The sequence below is a fragment of the Mercenaria mercenaria genome, chromosome 3, assembly GCF_021730395.1.
Source record: "Mercenaria mercenaria strain notata chromosome 3, MADL_Memer_1, whole genome shotgun sequence".
NCBI classification, from domain to species: domain Eukaryota; kingdom Metazoa; phylum Mollusca; class Bivalvia; order Venerida; family Veneridae; genus Mercenaria; species Mercenaria mercenaria.
In genome coordinates, this window is record NC_069363.1 from 58,327,212 (window position 1) to 58,348,566 (window position 21,355).

Here is a 21,355-nt window from a genome sequence, read left to right on the forward strand (position 1 = left end):
AAATTTAGAGAGTTTTATATCATTATAATGATCCCGCCATTTCTAATATATTGTACTTTTACATTTTTATGCTCGCTTAACATTTAACATATTTTTGCGGACACTGTCAAAAAACATCTACACAAAAACATAAAGCAAGGATGAACATCGAACAAGATCATTTAGTAAATAATAGTTACAGTTTGTAAAAACAAGAACCAGTTCAAGGATATTTATCTCATCCACGAATGGTACTGAACAGCATGCCAAAAGCGGGTTGACTCTTTAAATCAGTATAGTAACAGTTGGTTACTTTTTAGTCCCTTAAAACCAATACAATGCGATTTCATTACTGATTTGCTGTGCATTTAAGCCGTTCATACAAAATAAATAAAGTTTGGTCCATGATAAAAGTATTGACCAGTCGTTTGTACACATTTTCATTCATATTCCTGGTGTAGCCTTCATTTATTTTCAGAGAGATAAATCACAGAGAACGTTAAAATTGGCCAGGGAAAAAGACGAAATTTTATTTGTCCTCCATAAAACAGAAACGACGTAATAAACCTCTATGGTCGCCTTTCAAAAATGAAAATACAAATGAAATACAGACACCAGTGAAAGAAAATAAACGGACTAGTAATAATACTAAGAGAGACGTGTCACAGTTGTACTATTTAACTGTCTGTAACTAAAGAAGAAAATCGATGTTTGCCAAGGGGTACTTATTCGATTTGATAAGAGTTAGAAATATTGTAAAATAATGTATCTTTTGCTTCAGAAAGTTGTCTCAGGACAACCTTGTCGCTTGCAATGTCTATATCTAAAAATCTGTCTCTTCCTTTGTTAATTCTTCAAAAATTTCATCAGATAAAACTCTTTCTTCTAATTCCTTATTGTGAACAGGGTATTTTTTCTTGATATTTTGGTGCTTGAAGTTGGAGTTAGCAGAATTTTCGTTTTTTTTGTGTGTGTTTTTTTATTCACTTTGAGCACATAGAGAAAACGCTTTTAATCGTTTGCTTGGTGACACGTCTCTCTTAGAATTGCTGGTCCGTTTTTTTTTTTTTTATTGGTGCCTGTTTTTCATTTGTATTTTCATTTTTGAACGGCGACCATAGAGTTTTATTACGTCGTTTCTGGTTTATGGAGGGGAAAAAAATCTTGTCTTATCCCTGGCCAATTTTAACGGTCTCTGTGATTTATCTCTCTGAAAATAAATGAACGTTTCACCAGGAATATGAATGAAAATATGTACAAACAACTGATCAATACTTTTATCATGGACCAAATTTTATTTATTTTGTATGAACAGCTTAAATGCACAACAGTAATTAAATCGCAATGTATTGGTTTTAAAGGACTAAATTTTACCAACTGTAACTATACTGATTTTAAAGAGTCAATCCGCTTTTGGTATGCTGTTCAGTACCATTCGCGGAGGAGATAAATATCAGTGAAATGGTTCTTGTTTTAACGAACTAATACTATTATTTACTTTATGATATTGTTCGGTGTTCATCCTTGCTTTACGTTTTTGTGTTGATGTTTCTTGACAATGTCAAAAATGTAAAAGTACAATATATTAGAAATGGTGGGATTATTATAATGATATAAAACTCTCTAAATTTATTCATTGTTAGCCTTTAATGACTGTTTTTAAGACGGATAAGACTTCGCAAGTAAGACACAGAACGGTATCCACTTGATTGCGTTGCATAGCGAACCACTCGAAACGGCGTTGCATTAGGTTTTCGGCCGATTTTTCAGAAACAACTCTGAATAAATCTACGAAAATACACACGCTTTGTTTTAAGATGTAGCCCTTTACATAAAAAGTGTTTAAACAGTTACTTGTTCCCGATAAACACAATATTTGAGGCGATATTGTCAAAAACTGTAAAAAATCTCCTTCCCCCGCCGGACTGTACAGAAGTGTTTGAATAAACGGCACAAATCTCAGCTAAATGGACACATGTGCTAAAACATAGACACATTTGCGCTCCAGGTGCACCCATCGTTTTCATTTGATCCGTTATTTAACGGGTAGAAATTCCTTTAAATCATACTTACAATACCGGAAATTTGTAGTATCGGCCATATTTCTCCACCTGATTGGCGTAAAATTCACCATTCAAACAACGTTGGAACCACTTGGTCTGATAAAGCTATGGCCAGTGTGATAATTGTGTAAGTGTTTTGAAAGTTTTTGGCGATTCATTTATTAATTTAAAAGATAAATAACATGAACATTTAACGGAAGAATAATCGAATCATCATTTGTGTGTGTGTGTGCTATTCTTTTAATCCTGACAGACATTATTCCAATTTTGTCAAGAAATATACTAGTCGACAAGTTGTATACAAATGCAAAATGAGTTGTATCGCTGTATGACAGATAATTAAGTTTTTGAAATTATTGTTAGCCTATTAATATACTTACTATAGGTACAAGCTGTGAACATAGCTGGTTCAGGAGAATACAGTGAGATTCTGGTAGCTTCTACATCTGAAGGACGTACGTTCACTTTACTTACTTCTAAGAACTTAAATACAGTCAATCCTGTTTAAAAAGACCACCATTGTGAGAGACTAAGTGTGGTCTTTTTTCACAGGTGGCTTTTATTCACAGGTAAAAATACACAGTAAATGTTGAAATATGAAACAAAACCATCGGTCTTTAGAGCCAGATGTGCAACATGCAGTGTTGGTCATTAATACTGGTATGGCTTTATCAAAAGACGAACACAGATATATGTATTACATATTCGCTATGAACATACACGATTTTTCTCTATTATGCCTATAATGATTAACATTTAGTTTCATCTAAAACACTTCTTCAGAATATATATATATAAAATTGTTTTATATTCAAGAAAGGCGACGACATCGTACAACTTTTGTCAATTAAACTTTGAAAATTTACAGGTCCTGGCTCACTTTCAAAATTCCGAAATACGTCGAGAACACAGACGTCAATCATGCTAGAATGGCAGCCTCCAGAGCGACCACTCAGTGAGGTCATGTTCTACTATGTAAGTTCTCATCTCGTGTACTTTTCCTGACGTGTGCTTACATTTACTAGCTTCCGAAATGTTTTCTACTTCAACTTGGTACAGGAATAAGAATTTTCATATATTTAATTTATGTGCATGTTTTATTAACCCTGTGGTTTATTTTTCTTCTTTATATATTTTTAAGAAAGATAGATTTAGTTAAAATGTGAAAACTTGAGTGGCAAAAAAGTGTCTTTCGTAACTGATTCGAGACTGTGAAGTGTACAAAACGTAAAAGAGAACGAGAATTTATTAAATAACATAAATTTTACAAAACTAAGTCGCAATTTCTGTAACTACGATAATCTAATAATGTAACCTTCCTTTGTTGCAGCTGAAATGTTCGAATGCAAAAACTGCATCAGAGAACCACATTGAACCACTGCGTATACCCACTGCACGAAATAAGTATAACTACACAGGTCTCGAGCCCACAACCCAATACAAGTGCAGCATAAATGCCAGTTCTACCATTGGTACGGGGCCGACGTCATATCTCACAGCATGGACTGAAGCTGTCGGTACGTAATCTACACTACTGTATGAATTACTTGGATTTTTTACCCTTTTAAGTTTTTTTATGAAATATGTATTTGTATCTGATGATGTATTCGTATCTCTGATGATGTATTCGTATCTGATGATGTATTCGTATCTGATGATGATGTATTCGTATCTCTGATGATGTATTCGTATCTGATGATGATGTATTCGTATCTCTGATGATGTATTCGTATCTGATGATGTATTCGTATCTGATGATGATGTATTCGTATCTCTGATGATGTATTCGTATCTCTGATGATGTATTCGTATCTCTGTTGATGTATTCGTATCCGATGATGATGTATTCGTATCTCTGATGATGTATTCGTATCTGATGATGATGTATTCGTATCTGATGATGTATTCGTATCTGATGATGATGTATTCGTATCTCTGATGATGTATTCGTATATCTGATGATGTATTCGTATCTGATGATGATGTATTCGTATCTCTGATGATGTATTCGTATCTGATGATGATGTATTCGTATCTCTGATGATGTATTCCTATCTGATGATGATGTATTCCTATCTGATGATGATGTATTCGTATCTGATGATGATGTATTCGTATCTGATTATGATGTATTCGTATCTAATGCTGTATTCGTATCTGATGATATATTCGTACCTAATGAGGAAACATAATCATTTTCGTAAGCAGTATTTCTACTAGGGTTGATTTATAAGAAAAATAAAACCATTATCTATAGAAGAAACGGTGTTATTATCAAATAATAATGTACTTTTTTGTCTAGACTGACGAAGACACTTGCCTCTCTAAATTACTATTACCACGCTTCCATTTTTATGATTTGTTTGCATTTCATGTTACTATTACACGTATACAATAAGCTAAAAGTATTATTATGGAATAATAATGTATCTTTTGTCCAGATTTTCCCCTTTAAAGTACTGTGACCATGCTTCCAGTATTATGATTTGTTTGCATTTTATGTAATCATTATACGTATAAAATTAAAATAGTGTTATTATGGAATAATAATGTATCTTTTGTCCAGACTCACCCCTTTAAATCACTATTACAATGCTTTCATTATAATTATTTGTTTGCATTATGTTTTATTATTACACATTCTCATGCATTTTGACTCTACGTCAGATCCGACGGAGCCACCAGCACCAACAATACTTGGTCGTTCTGATACAACTGTTACACTGGAGATCAAACAGCATACTGATAAAACAATCAGGTTGGTGCCTCCTTTCATTCTGACCTTAGCGTGATTATACCACACTCTTGTCTTTAGTAATAAAAATTATGGAAATTACTGGTGTTCATGAATGTCTGAGCCGGTAAGTGCTTAAAGTATTCACCGATAAGTCAGCATATTTAGAATAATGGCCTACAATTACAGCCATTACCTACAGTTTTTACGCTGTACGGGTGTGAACGGACGTTATGCGACTAAATACATTCGGCCACGATGCTACTCTTTAAAAACTTACTTAAAAAGATATATCTTTTCATTGGCAAGCTAACTTCATTCTAAATTATGACTGGCTTTTCTTCTTTACAAACTGTATTGGCACTAGGTCCATTTGCCACTATTTCTCAACGAAACCAATTGTTGTGGTGTTACTTTTTGATCATTTAGTTCTACTAAGTTCTTGGGCTAAACTGAGTTAAGTCCTGACATCCTTTGTAAATGTTATAACTATGACCTTGACCTTCAACTAGCTTTAACGTTTTTTCCAGTTTCTACAGGATAATAGTAGAGCAGGTTACAGACCGTTCCAAGCGCAGTGTTCAGGAAGCGGTATCTGACACTAGCTATGACTACTACGCTGCAAAGAAAGAAGGGTCGTCCGTATATGTCGCCGCCCAGTTAGACAACGCTGACGCCGTTGGTACATTTGTCGTTGGTGATAACAAAACGTACGGTGGCTATTCAAACGTACCTTTACAACCACAAGAGGAGTATGACATCTGGCTTGGGGCATATGCTGAGACCGATACGGTAAGATATTGGGAAAACTTCGGGAGAAAGTTAAAATTCTAAATATAGAAATACTTTTAGATTGATAAATTATTTACAAAATGATTGTTCTGAAACACCTTCTCGCATGAAAAAGTTGTAACATGAAAATGGCTGTGATGATAGTGGTCTGTTGTTAAAATATTTAAACCTTTGAATTTAGGACGTTTCACTGCATGATCATAATAAAATCTGTGTAATATCCTTTGGAAGCATATAATGCACCCAAGCATAAAATTAGTTTACTATTTCTCTTTTAGGGAATCAAAAAATCTATTTCAAAAGCAGTCAAAGGGTCAGTAGGTAAGACGATTGTTATTTATGTTCTATAGCAGCAAATGTCGTCTGCTTATTCTTTTGATAGGTCATTACGTCTTCTTTGTTTCTAGCAATGTTTTAATGAGTTTAAGAACGTTTTTTTACTTACGTATAAATTCTTAACTAGAAAATTCCAAAGGCCAGTATTCACCGAGTCTCAACGTAAGCGTTGACCGGTGGTATAATTACGTGCGAGCAGGGCGCTTTTTGCGGTTGTTTTTACTAGTCAAGCAAATGTTTTCCTTCGCAGTTTTTTCATTTTTAAAGTTTTGTTATTGAGAATTGGCCGAGGATGACCTACAATGAACGCGCTTTGATGGGGATGTATCGAAATTTTCGTATCATTTGTATTTTTTTCTAACATTCAGATAATATTCACTAAAAAACACGTATTTGCCTACCGCCCCTTAGTATTTTCGTTGTAAATGGATAAATTACTCTTAAAATGTCTCGTATTTTCGTCATACCTGTGCGATATACCCACTTTTACAGATTGGTCACCGTTGTATGCAGTTTCGAAAATACTTAGCCCGGCAAAACCCGGTCGTCGGCAAAGGTTTTGTCTTACGTCCGAGTCGGTGGTACACCAAAATAAAAATGCATACGTACGAGCGGGTGGAATTTATGAAAAACGTTATTTTCTTGACTTTTCAGGAACCGACAGTGGACAAAAGTCATTTTTATTAATATATAGACTACCATTTCATGTTTCTTCATTGCTATAGCTATGAATTACAAGAGGGGCGCAGTAGCTGTACAATGAATTAATTGTTTGCTTTTATGTATAAATTATGACATTAATACATTGCCACACTATGATACGTCATTTTGATAATGACGCCAACATCTTAAAGTCAGACAGAGATATTTGAAATAAATTTATCTGTATTTGATTTTCAGTCATTTGCCATGGATCTAAGTAAACCCATCAAACTGAACGTGGATGTGTCGTCCATACTGGACGACATGGAAGGCGTATTTGGTACAAGATGTAAAACATGTACATTTTGATTGCAATTAGATCTACCTAAGAGTGGGGAGGTTGTAGGGGCCCCATCCGTTAGGATGTCCAAATTACAAGTTGTTTTTTTAATTTATCATAGACAGTGAACGTTTGTACAAGCATGGACACCGCCCGATGGAATCTGGCAGACCCGGGTCCTTCTAGAAAATACAAACTGCCAATAAGTAATGTTCATTCGTTTATGAGTGACCCTGTCAAATAGGAGTGAGGTCATCATTTTAGTGGTGTTCTTTCTAATGAAATAACATTTAATACATGTATGTATATCAAAATTTTGTAAAATTATAAACATTTAAAATAGGTCCCCTTTTTTCAGACACCTTTTATCAGATGTAGGACTTCAGTGTATTTATTTAATTTTGGGTCGTATATAGTACTTCATTTACTTTTCTCCCAAACGTTGTATTCTTTTCAACCCGGGACTTTGGGCGTCAGAGTATTTTAGACACCAGAGATCAGGTATCAGATTCATTAAATCTGAGTCTTCGAACAAGCGGTTGGTGAGAGTTACTTGATACTTTGCTTAAATAGGCCCGACAGACATCCAAATATGCTTAAAGTAAAAAAAAAAAAACAAACCGGCGATGCCGTTTTAGAAACGTGCAAACATTTCCGAAATTGAGATATAGTAATATAGTACGTAATACAGTCAATCTAACACGAGCAGAATGCCTGTTTTGGTCAAAACTTGCACAAAAACAGGACAGAAATCCAGAAACAGTCACTTCAAACCAATTTGTCCCTTCAATAGTTTTTGTACTGTCAACTGTACGACCAAAAAACGAATGTGTCGATCTCACCTTACACATGTGGCTATCGAAAGAGTATATCAGCAGTTTGATCAAATGGCAAATAAGCATGTACTTACATGTTTTTTAGAAGAAAACCCTCCAGTTTCTTTGTTTACATCGCCATTTCTGCCAAGATGACATTGAATTCTCGCTTAAAAACCCGAGAGACATTATATACGTCCGACCCCCTCTCGACTGAAGATACATGTTGTAGTTAGTTTATTATCATATACTTCAAAATATCTACATTACACTTCTTATACACATGCATTTCATAAAATGCTATCCAAAGGAAATAATTAGACGAGGTCTTATAAAAGTCAAACTATGGTCCTAACAATATTTTCACATATTAAGCTGCGGTTTAACTGTACTGTAAGTGTACTTATAGTAGATGTAGAATTAATACACATGGGCAAACAATAGCCTGGCGTTCGCGAAAGAATACATTACTATTCGGTCATATAAACCTGCTAAATATGTTAAAATGACTGTTCACAATAATGAAAAACATGAAATATTAGTCTATATATTGATAAAAATGACCTTTGTCCACTGTCGGATCCTGAAAAGTCAAGAAAATAACGTTTTTCATAAATTCCACCCGCTCGTACGTATGCATTTTTATTTTGGTATACCACCGACTCGGACGTAAGACAAAACCTTTGCCGACGACCGGGTTTTGCCGGGCTAAGTATTTTTGAAACTGCATACAACGGTGACCAATCTGTTAAAGTGGGTATATCGCACAGGTATGACGAAAATACGAGACATTTTAAGAGTAATTTATCCATTTAAAACTAGAAAACTAAGGGGCGGTAGGCAAATACGTGTTTTTTAGTGAATATTTCCTGAATGTTAGAAAAAAATACAAATGATATGAAAATTTCGATACATCCCCATCAAAGCGCGTTCATTGTAGGTCATCCTCGGCCAATTCCCAATAAGAAAGCTTTAAAAACGAAAAAACTGTGAAGGAAAACATTAGCTTGACTAGGAAAAACAACCGCAAAAAGCGCCCTGCTCGCACGTAATTATACCACCGGTCAACGCTTACGTTGAGACACGGTGGTATTTTTACGGCAGTATAATTTTGAGCGAAATGAAGTGAACACGCATATCATATGCGATTTTTCAGTTCTTGTCATATGATGGCGTGATTGAAGAAAATATTTGAAATTATCTAGACTAAGTACTAGTAAACGCATGCTTTATACCATTTGAGAGTCGTAATTTACGCCTATTTCTTGCCATATGATGACGTGATTGAAAATTATACAACTCACTGTTTTACACTTACTTCTATGTGGATTGCTGTGTAGGCGGTTGCGTTCCTTAAATAATCTTATAACAATTGATTTATATTTCAGCTCGAAGTGCAATAACCGCTGTTCCGCAAACCAGTCATGTTCCGGTTATCATTGGAGTTCTCATTCTCTTCATTGTGCTTATCCTTGTTGTCGCTTTACTGCTCTTCATGTGGAGGTAAAGTCAAAATCTTTGACGGACATCACAACTTGCTAAATATACAATTACACGGTTTAAATATGAACACTTTAATGCTCTTCATCTGAAGGTAAAGTAAAACCCTTAATCTTAAAACTTAGTATAGGTTAGTGTTTATTAATGTGTATTCACAAAATTTAATCTGTTACGAGCGGCGCAGCCGCGAGGCTGATTAAGTTAATAAAATGCACATTAATAAACACTAACCTACTTAGTGTTTGAAATTATTTGCTGTTAAAACTGAAGTCACGACATCCAAAATGTATAATTACACAGTTTATAAAAGTACAATTTCAAAGTTGGCAAGAACAATAGACTTACACAATTACTTAATGCCTTAATTGTTACTAAAGTAGTATGCGAAAAAATTGTCATTTTTTCTTCTCTTTAAATTCAGTAATTTATCAGCATGGTAAACATAGTAAATTTTATTGTTTGTGGCCGTATTGTTTCTGAATTGAAATAAACTCTAGACAAGAGGACAGCATTCTGTGCTGGAAGCCTAATGTTACATGGTTGATAAGCGTGTGGTGACAAAACACACAATATTGAGAAGAGTTGTATCCCATCACTCGACTGATTTGTTTTGCAGAAAGAAACATTTACAATCGGAACGAGAAAAGGCGGAAATGCCAAATTTTGGACCAACAATAATACCTGAACCTGATTTAACGCCACCTTCCACACCAATAGGTAAAATCATACTGCATTTACTCATTGCAAGTCGGTAGTAATTCTGCATTTCCTGTCTTTAACTAATACATGTTCTGTGATTGTTCAGATTTTTGCCAGTCTGATCTTCTTTCCGTTTTGTTTGATGCCGTTAGAAGATGTATTTCTTTATTTCTGAGATGAAATAATCTATTATTTCATATACTTCTGATATTATTTTACTTAGTACTGAATTGTTTTAAATCATTAATTATATTTCAATTAATATGATACATGTATATGTTTCTTACTTTCGGTTTAACTGTCCCATTAGTACTACTCACACAAAGCATGTGTAATTATTCTTTTTAAAAATAGATAAAAAAATTTAAATTTTGTTTTTACATTCGTTTGAAATTTACTTCTTAATATATATACTCAGCAAAGATATTGACACCTGCATGTATTGTTACAGACACGTGGAGTTCAAGCCCCCTCCCTTCTCCACCTCTGCCAGATATCAGCTAATTTGTTGAGTCCTTTATAACACACGGACCACATATCACAAACATTGAATATGTTTTGTTATACAATTCAGCATGTTTTAAAAATTACCATTTACTATCAATGCAATAAAAATAAATAATGATAAAATTAAACATGTTGAAATTGTAACAGAATTTGATGTATGATCGAGACATGTGCTCGGTTTGTTTTAAAAGGCGAAAATATATTGGCTAAAGGGTGGCAGGGGCGGCTTGGGAGGGGGAGGGGTGCTGACCCCCAAGTGTCTGTGTGTAATGTTACCGTATATGATCTAACTTTCATTACGTTCCTTATTATTTGCCTTGCAAATCTTATGGATTTAATTGAGGTGAGTTTTCATCATTTTCAAATTATTGTTTTAAAGTTACACAGAGGTATTACTTTTTGTTTGCCATATACATGATCTCTTCATGCATTCCGAAAACATTAATTCTCAATAATGGATGTATGCACATATAGGGTGTATAATGTCAGTTCATCAGTTTAAACACATAGTCCTTTGGATATGTTAAATAATAGCATCTACAGTTATGTACAAGTGAATATACTTGCATGAACATCTGTCATATACTATGTTTTGTAATGCTAATGTACACGGATGTACATAAATGTGGAGGCTTACCAAATTTCATGCATAATCTTAGTTCATACATACATACATATTTTGCGTCAGCTACGTTACATATAACTTAGAATTTAATGTTAGATTTTCATTTTTTGTTAATTTTATGTATTTAAAGTTAAAAAATAAACAACATGGTCTAATTTCAGTAAAAATTTGGAAAGACGCGATGATATCACTTTGCTTAAATTGCTTAAGGGAGTGTACTAGTTATTTTCGTAAAATTTCGTGTTCTTCGTGTGATATTCTGGTATCTTTCTGCCACAGTAGAAAATATATAACAATCAAATTAATTATTACTATAATTTTTTACAATATACCGGACCAAAAAGAATGTCGACAATTGTCTGCACGTGACGCAGAAATCAGTAACCCCACAAGGTATAAAATAACAGCGATTTTAATTATTTACCGTCCACTACCTTAAATATACGCAAACGGCATTTGTTAAAATATATCTGAGAATATGAGTTGTACTCACATCTTAGCAGTTTGTTCTATTTACTAAACATATGTTTGTTCTGTTCTTTTTTTCAGAGACTGTTGACAGTGATCCACTGCTAGATGCTAGTGGTGGGTCTGATACGGACTCTGAACCCATCTATGGTAATATAGGTTTTGAAGTGGCACCAGTCAAGGTGGAAGATCTCTGGGACTATGTGAAAAACAACAAATGCAACGATTGTGAAGGCTTCCGAAGAGAATACAAGGTAAGAACATGATCTTTGATAGCTTGTATGCGTATGCTTCTTGCAAATTTTAAAGTTAGATTTTCATTTTATCCTTTCGATTTTATTTGGAAACATGATACTTTTTGTTAATTGACTGTGAAATGATGCGTTCATATACTTATGTTTTTAAATGTTTTCATTTGCAAATTGTTTATTTAAAGGCAGTCACTCTTGATATTTTATGCAAATATTCCGTAATGGATTTTTATGATTTAGCATATTAAGACAATGTGAAGAATACTATTATGGAAGCTGATGAAATTTGTTTATATTTTTGTTCAGCTTATACCGGCAGGGATAACGGCAATGTGCGAGGCAGCAAGAAAATGCGAAAATAAAAATAAAAACAGATACGGAAATATTGTAGCATGTAAGTTTGCAATATATAATATATGGATTATTGGCTAAATGTTAATGGAATTAGTGTTTTGTGGCATGTTCTTATTAGGTTTTGGTCAGCATACAGGAAAGAAATACGGTAGTAGCTTCTATTATGAAAAGTTTTGTCTGTGAAGGAAAAGTAGCACTATAAATAGTAAATCGAGCTTTTATATACCTTACAATAAATAGTAAAGAAAATGCATATGACAGAATCATGGAACGCAAGACCAAATATCTAAAAGTGCACTTTAACCGGTAATCATGGTAATTGAATCGCCAGTAATGAGTGGCGTCATTTTTGACGTCATTGTACCCTGTCGCCGCGACAAAAAACGTTAACATCTATATTAAGTGATTAAGAGATTCAAACAATCGAATAATCGTTATTGTGTTTAGGTATATAATTAACAACTCCATAAACGGCAGTGACGATCCTTACTAGGTTGATAGCACTCTTAAGCACTCTTATGCCTAAATTGGCACTCGGGCTACACCCTTACGCAATATAAGTTTAGTGGTGCTAATAACCTTTTCAGGGCCGTCATTGCCATTAATAAATGTATATAATGAAAGGCAACATTCTGTAAATATATTTTCACAGATGATCATACACGAGTAGTATTACATGACTATGAAGATGAACATGACGACTATATAAACGCTAATTATGTAGACGTAAGTATATTATAAAATAAAAATATCTACCTTCGCTACTCTTTGCTGTGCTTTAAGCACTAAATAGTAAATAGAAGATATTTTTTGTTTTTCTTGAATGTGGGATATATTTCACCGAGCAGCGTAGCGCAAGTACAAATGGTGATATTCCCCATATTTACGAAAAGCAAACACATTTTCTGTTTATTTTGTTCTATTTGATGCAAAGCAAAGCAATTAAAAACTATACCAACCATAGGTTATATTTCATTGATAAAAAGCCTTTAAACATAAAATGAAGTTAATAATGCTTTTGAATGTTTCTGATATTTGTTGAAGATAACGCTAAACTTAATTTTATGTAACATTCCTCTTCTTTGATTTTTCATGTATGTACGCCAATTCTAGTAATAATGATGTGTTATTGCTACATATCTGCAATATTAATTAATTTCTATTTGCTTTTTCCAGGGATATAATAAGCCAAAAGCATATATTGCAGCACAAGGTATGTAGTATCATTTAATCTGTGTTTAGAACATATCAAAATGAAATAAGTAACCACATTTACTTTATATGCTTTCGTAAAAAAATACGATTCCAACGTATGGATATTTTCTCTTAAAAATTTTGTTTGAAATGTTCCAGGACCAACACGAGAAACATTGAAAGATATATGGAGAATGGTTTGGCAGGAACAATCAAAGACGATTATAATGTTAACCAATCCAACAGAAACTGGCAAGGTACCTAATTCATGGAGCAACAGCATTATTTTGATACCCAGAACCCTATTACTTTGAAACTTGATTTTTTCCATTTTCTGTTTTTTCGTCCTTTTATAATTGTTAGATAATAAAAAAAATTTTAGCTTTCCTTTTCGTCAAAATGTTCTGAAACAATTTTCTAAGCAAATTCTGAATGTACCTTTTATAGTATCATTAGCCATGCACGTTGCGTTATGATATTCGTCATTTCGGTATAATATATTAATTTATATAAAATATGATTGATTAAGTTTTCATAATATGTTTTCGTATTCATGCAAGAAGCATCATTTCCTTCTTGATGTTTCAGAAAAAGTGTGAGTCTTACTGGCCTGCTGATGAGATTCAGGTATTTCATGGTATAACTGTTGAATGTCTAGGTACATCCGACCTCCCAGACTTCACAACCAGAACATTTAAACTTGCAAAGGTATTTACACGTAATTTTTCACAACATAACGTAACCAAATAGCACCAAATAGCACAAGAGTAATATAGATTAAACATGTTCACGTAATCTTAATTGCCTATTAAAATGTAATGCACTATATTCATAAATGCACTCATTACGAAATTGAAGAAAAACTTGTATAGCTATTTACCATTTTAATATATACTTGTACATAATAAACTCTATAAGAAGATCATATGGACGCATAAAATGCAACCAAGCAAAATGATAGCAGATTCGATCTGATTGAGACTTTCTATATAAAGAAAATAGACTTTAAAGAAAATATACTTTTATAGAGTATCCAACATGTTACAGGGAGACGAGACTCGCATTGTGAAACAGTTCCATTACACTACATGGCCTGATCACGGGGTACCAAAGTTTAGCAGTTCTCTTTTATTACTACGACAGAAAATTCGATCCCATGACAATCTAGATTCAGGACCACAAGTGATTCATTGCAGGTAAGAAGTGGATTTGAATGCAGTAATGAGTTTTTTTTCAACTAATGTAATCCATTTTATCTAATTCAGTGTAACAATGCATTCCTGTAAATTTGAAAGCATTAGATACAATAACAAATTGAGATGCCTTACCGGGTAGGTTCAGTGGACAGAGCAGTGATTTGAACGGAGAGGTCGCAAGTTGGATTTCTGATTTTGACGATTGTTCTCCGTGTACATATTTCGCATTCACCTCCGATTTTTTTGGGAGGTTGCCATTTACGTGTAAAGAACAAGAGAGTTGAACAACCCCGATTAAACTAAATCAGCATGATGTAAAGAAAACAATCTTATTCAAGGTTTGTTTACGTACGTGTTGGATTCAATCTTTTCTTCTCTTTGACCAAATTAAGTTAAAAATAATATCAAAATTTACCAAAACATATAAAAATATTGAGATTAAAATCATTCTCAAAGACAAACCATTCACTGCTAGACAATGACCGTATTAAAAGCAGTTATTGTATTTTTATTTACTTCTGTCTTTAAGTGCTGGTGTTGGAAGAACAGGGTCGTATATAGCAATAGATGTAGAATTGGAGAGGGCCAAAACTGAAGGTGTAATAGATGTCCATAATTTTGTTCAACTTATGCGCACACAGCGGATCAATATGGTACAAACAATGGTTGGTGTTACAGTTACTTCCCTTTGTTGTTTCTTACTGAATGAATAAGAATTGATCGATTCTTTGAATACTATCTTGTTCTTTTTTTGTGTGTATTTTGATGAATTGTGAATGTATTTCGCATTTAAACATTGAACTTTAAACTGATTCGCAGGACTAAAACGATTCTCAAACAATATTGTGTAAAGTGAAAAGGGGTCAAATTGAAATGTTAATTGATGAAAACCGACCCTTTTAAGAGTAATTATAAAGTATGTCATGATACCTTAATGGACATGTCATGAAATATTTATAATGCCATGATTTATAAAGTTTCTGGACCAATATTGTCTGTGTATAACTGTTTGTTAGAGGCCCTGATTAACGGTAATACCGGTACATTATTGCTTGCCATGGCATGTTTGTACTGTCCTGTACATTTAACTTACAGAACCAATAATTAAATATATTCTCTGTATATGACTCTATATATTCTCTGTATATGACTATCTATTAGAGGCCCTGATTAGTGGTGAACCAAGTATTTCCTATGTATGACTGTTTTCTAGGGGCCCAGATTAATGGCATACATTAATGCTTGTCATAGATTGTTTTAAACTGTCATGTACTATTAACTTACAGGACCAATATGTGTTTGTGTACGATTGTTTGTTGGAGGCGCTGATTAGCGGTGATACGTTAATGAGAGCTGACGAGTACCAGGACATTCTCTCAGAGATGTGTCAGTTTGATAACACCATACAGAAAACCAAACTTGAGGAACAATTTGAGGTAACCATTTCATATAAGAATTAATACTGTTTATGTATAAATAGGTAAATAGGTAAATTCATAGAGCAAATATGAAAAAGTAAGCGGATTTCAAATGTACAGAGATGTTGCTAGCTAGTGCTACTCTGAAAATAGTATATATATTTTTTTGTAGATACTACGACTTATAACGACCACAATAGAAAGGGACGAAAGTACGACAGCTCTCAGGGCCGAAAACATTTTCAAGAACAGATGCAAAAATATTATACCAGCCAATCGTTGTCGTCCATTCTTGATGACACCATACGAAGGCTGTAATGACTATATCAATGCAGTTTTCTGTAATGTAAGTATTCCATTCATTGACCTAATTTCAACGTTCTGTAAAATGAGTGCTTTATTCGGTGGCCTACTTTCCATGTTCTGTAATATGAGTGCTTTATTCGCAGGACTAATTTCCACGTTCTGTAATAGGAGTGCTTTATTCGCTGGTCTAATTTCCACGTTCTGTAATATGAGTGCTTTATTCGCTGGTCTAATTTCCACGTTCTGTAATACGAGTGTTTTATTCGCTGGCCTAATTTCCACGTTCTGTAATATGAGTGCCTTATTTGCAGGCCTAATTTCCACGTTCTGTAATAGGAGTGCTTTATTCGCTGGTCTAATTTCCACGTTCTGTAATATGAGTGCTTTATTCGCTGGTCTAATTTCCACGTTCTGTAATACGAGTGTTTTATTCGCTGGCCTAATTTCCACGTTCTGTAATATGAGTGCCTTATTTGCAGGCCTAATTTCCACGTTCCGTAATATGAGTGCTTTATTCGCTGGCCTAATTTCCACGTTCTGTAATATGAGTGCTTTATTCGCAAGCCTGATTCCCAGTTTCAGTAATATGAGTGTTTTATTCGCTGGCCTAATTTCCACGTTCTGTAATATGAGTGCCTTATTCGCAGGCCTAATTTCCATGTTCCGTAATATGAGTGCTTTATTCGCTGGCCTAATTTCCACGTTCTGTAATATGAGTGTTTTATTCGCAAGCCTGATTCCCAGTTTCAGTAATATGAGTGTTTTATTTGCTGGTCTAATTTCCACGTTCTGTAATATGAGTGCTTTATTCGCTGGCCTAATTTCCACGTTCCGTAATATTAGTTTTTATCCGCTGGCCTTATTTCCACGTTCTGTAATATGAGTGCTTTATTCGCAAGCCTGATTCCCAGTTTCTGTAATATGAGTGTTTTATTCGCTGGCTTAATTTCCAGTTTCTTTAGGATTTTTTTTCACCGCTGCCCAGGCTTAAGTTTTAATTTCTATAAAGTGTTGTATTCGCTGATCTGCTTCCTAATAATAGTAATATGACTGTTTTATTCGCTGGCTTAATTTCAATTATATATCTGTACTTTTTTTCACTGGCTTAAGTTCTAATGTCTATAAAGTGTTTCATTCGTTGGCCTTATTTATAATTTCTTTAAAGTGAGTTTTTTTTATTTGCTGGCTTAATTTCCAGTTTATGTAATGTAAGTGTTTATTCGCTTGGCTTAAGTTTTTTTTTTTTTTTTGTTTTTTTTTGAGGCCCCTTGTTGGTAACCCCGTTTATTATCTCCGTAACCGGTATAATAGGGGTCGGAGAACCATCCGCCTATTAACTATACAATATCCAATACATTCAAATATTTAGATATATAATAAAAGTTACTACATACATACACAGTACCATACATAATACCATATTTACAAACAGTTGATGTTATTCACTAATTTTTCTGGCACATAAAAAATTTTGTGATGAATGTATGATGCTTTTTGTGTAAAAAAGGCAATAAATTATAAAAACAGTTGATGATATTTCTAATTAAGATAATAAACGGACCTCATGAATGACAATGGAAGAAAAAAAAACTGACAGAAATACAAGCGAGAAAAAAAAAACTGGAAAAAAAAACTAAAAAAAAGTGCTGCCCTTTTCCTACTATCACTGGATTTTAAATCTAACTTTTTGTCATTAATGGATATTATAATTTCTTTCTCTTAATCAGGGTAATGGTAAGTAATCATATATCAAGTTTTTGTAACAAAATTGACCAGTTTTCCTCAAAGTTATGAAGATCGTTGTTTATCTTGGCGATATACTTCATTGTTATGAATTTTGGTTTTAAGTATAAAACAAACGATGGAGTATTTAGAAGATGTATACAATTTTCTTTAAATTTTGATTTAAAGATGTAATACTTAAGCAATAAAGAAATAAAGCTTCCTTTAGAGTTATCGTTGACAAGTGGGAAAAGAAATTGTTTTTCTTGTATATTCAAATCTATTTCACACTCACTTCTCATCCACTGTTTGATGCTTACGATAAAATTATAAATAACTGGACATGAAAAAAAGATATGTTCTATTGTTTCCCGCTCGTTTTTGCAGTAAGAGCATAAATTATTATCTATTTTATGTATGAGATGTAAAAATGAGTTTGTAGTAAGAATATGATGATTTATCTTAAATTGAAAATCTTTTAACTTTATTTCTTTGATTGTCTTTAAGTTTTTGCAATAATCTTTAAATTCGTCATCGGAAATCCCCATTATTTGTACCCATTTGTTTGGTACCACGACACTCTTTGTATTTGTAATTGTATCGTAAAAATACTACTACCTTTTTTATTAGCTCACCTGTCACATAGTGACAAGGTGAGCTTTTGTGATCACCCTTCGTCCGTCGTCCGTCGTGTGTCCGTCCGTGCGTCCGTCAACAATTTCTTGTCTGCACGATAGTAGTTTCATTTATAATTTTATTTTAACCAAACTTGCACACAACTTGTATCACCATACGATCTCGGTTCCTTTCTTGAACTGGCCAGATCCCATTATTGGTTCCAGAGTTATGGCCCCTGAAAGGGCCAAAATCAGCTATTTTGACCTTGTCTGCACAATGGCAGCTTTATTTATGATTAGATTTTTACCAAACTGGCACACAACTTGAATCAGCATAAGATCTTGGTTCCTATCTTGAACTGGCCAGATTCCGTTATGGGTTCCAGAGTTATGGACCCTGAAAGGACCAGAATTAGCTATTTTGCCCATGTCTGCACAATAGCAGCTTCATTTATGATTTGAATTTAATCAAACTTGCACAAAACTTGTATTGCCATACGATCTCGGTTCCTTTCTTGAACCGGCCAGATCCCCTAATGGGTTCCAGAGTTATGGCCCCTGAAAGGGCCAAAATTAGCTATTTTGACCTTGTCTGCACAATAGCAACTTCATTTATGATTTGATTTTAACCAAACTTGCACACAACTTGTATCACCACAAGATCTTGGTTCCTTTCTTAAACTGGCCAGATTCCATCATGGGTTCCAGAGTTATGGCCCCTTAAATGTCCAAAATTGGCATTTTGGCTTTTGCAGCCATATAGAGACTTCATTTATGGTTTTATTTGATTCAAACTTCCAAAGTATCTTTAACAACAATAAATCTTGGATTCCATGACAAATCAGATCCAATTGTAGTTTCCAGAGTTATTTTATATCTGATTACCTCCCCTGATTTTAGTCAAAATGGATTTATATCAGTAAGTACTTACAGGACTTATTTGAAATTTCATTATTGTCATTAGTTGGACCGAGCCAATCAGGGTAGATAACTATGGACTGATTTTATGTCAAATTACCTCCCTTTATTTCAAATTAAAATGGGCATATCTCCGTAACTAATGAAGATACTGATCTGAAATTTCATTGATGTCAACAGATTTATTTGGCAGATCCTTCTTTTGTTAACTTACAATAATTTTCTTTTGAATTACTTCCCTGTTACGTTACTATAAATAGCCTATTTTTAGTATTTTTTTTTATTATTGGCCATAGGGAAAAACCGAGACCACTTTTCTGTGGTGCAACATGGATGGTACCTCCAATTTTTAGGTGTATTTTAACATATATGTACCTTGTAAGAATTTTGTTTTTCTTTTTGGTTAAATTTCTTTCCTTTGTTGTTCCTGTCCTTTAGACTTAGATATTTTTTCTGAGGACCTTCTTGTCCTCAAGTGCAATGATAACAGGTGAGCGATATAGGGCCATCATGGCCCTCTTGTCTTTTATTACATTTTTAAATACGGATTCAAAAACATGTTTGTCTTATATTTAATAACCTCATTTGCGTTTTGTCTTATTATATTTTTCCATTCAATTGGTATGTTTGAAAGAACACGGTGCAAATCTATAAAAGTTCCTCTTACCGAATAAATGGTTTTAAGGTCTTCTAAGCTATAAAAATTCCCATTATTGTCGAGTAAATCTATATTATTTATGATGTTTCTCCGGTACCAGTTTTCTGAATATTCTGTTTTTATTCTGAAACGGTGGTTATACCATAAAGGCGAGTATAAAATATCTTCTAAATCATTGATTTCGCAACATTCAACAAATCTACACCAACTATTGAGCACATCCCTCCAAAATGGATTATGTACTTCTCTTACTAGTACTTTTACATATTGCGAGCCAAAAGAGATAATTTTATCAAATGAAAACGTTAACAGAGATTTCCAAGTATCACAGTTAAAAATAGCTAATCTCCTAATCCAACTAATTTTCAAACTTTGAATAAAAGATTTAATATTAATCATGTTAAGTCCTCCTAATTCTATATTCTTTGTGACAATTACTCTTTTTATTCTGTCAGGTCCGTTGTTCCATAAAAACTTATAGGCAATAGTTTCCAATTCCTTAATAAAATAATCAGATGGGTCAGGTAGTGCAATAAATATATAGACAAACTTTGACAAAACAATAGATTTTAACACAGTTACTTTCCCAAAAAGGGTGAGCTTTCTTTTTGCCCAAATATCTAATATATTCCTGCATTTTTGTAATATTTCAAGAGCATTTAGATTCCAGATATCATATATATTGGCAGAAAACCGAACACCAAGTATCTTAATTGGTTCTTGACTCCAATCTAATGAGTAGTCTCTACATAACTGACGTTGGGAATTTCTAAGTGAACCTATCCAATAGGCTCTGGTTTTTTCTATATTTATTTTTAAACCTGACATTTTATAGAAGTTATCATATGTAACCAGACAATTTCTAAGAGATTCCTCGGTTCCGTTTAAAAATATCTGTGTATCGTCAGCATATTGACTAATTTTATATTGCTGATTTCGCAGGCTAATACCTACAATACTATTGTTACGTCTAATCATTAATCCCAGTACTTCAGAACATAAAATAAATATATAAGGTGAAATTGGGTCACCTTGTCTGCAGCCTCTTTCGAGAAGGAAAAAGTCGGATAAATGACCATTTTGCAGAATAGACGTTTCACTTCCGTTTTGAAATAGACGTATCCATTTTTTAAAAGAAATCCCGAAATTGAAGAAATCTAGGGTTTTGTGTATAAATGTCCACGAGATAGAATCAAAGGCTTGCTGGAAATCTATAGAAAG

At 33.6% G+C, this 21,355-nt stretch overlaps 1 protein-coding gene across 2 annotated transcripts in view; it reads left to right on the forward strand.

The window, feature by feature from the left end:
- Nucleotides 1–21,355, forward strand: part of LOC123524645 (receptor-type tyrosine-protein phosphatase F-like) — a 123,887-nt gene that overhangs the window by 96,066 nt on the left and 6,466 nt on the right. The window contains exons 13-30 of one of the 2 annotated variants that reach the window (XM_045302988.2): nt 2,428–2,497; nt 2,911–3,017; nt 3,373–3,559; nt 4,710–4,800; nt 5,307–5,568; nt 5,847–5,889; nt 9,090–9,204; nt 9,818–9,918; nt 11,582–11,754; nt 12,058–12,145; nt 12,758–12,831; nt 13,282–13,318; nt 13,459–13,556; nt 13,888–14,007; nt 14,347–14,495; nt 15,025–15,160; nt 15,782–15,931; nt 16,086–16,259. In XM_045302988.2, the coding sequence (XP_045158923.2) occupies nt 2,428–2,497; nt 2,911–3,017; nt 3,373–3,559; nt 4,710–4,800; nt 5,307–5,568; nt 5,847–5,889; nt 9,090–9,204; nt 9,818–9,918; nt 11,582–11,754; nt 12,058–12,145; nt 12,758–12,831; nt 13,282–13,318; nt 13,459–13,556; nt 13,888–14,007; nt 14,347–14,495; nt 15,025–15,160; nt 15,782–15,931; nt 16,086–16,259 (2,175 nt within the window). The remainder of the gene's footprint in view (nt 1–2,427; nt 2,498–2,910; nt 3,018–3,372; nt 3,560–4,709; nt 4,801–5,306; nt 5,569–5,846; nt 5,890–9,089; nt 9,205–9,817; nt 9,919–11,581; nt 11,755–12,057; nt 12,146–12,757; nt 12,832–13,281; nt 13,319–13,458; nt 13,557–13,887; nt 14,008–14,346; nt 14,496–15,024; nt 15,161–15,781; nt 15,932–16,085; nt 16,260–21,355) is intronic. The other variant, XM_045302989.2, reaches the window with a different exon arrangement.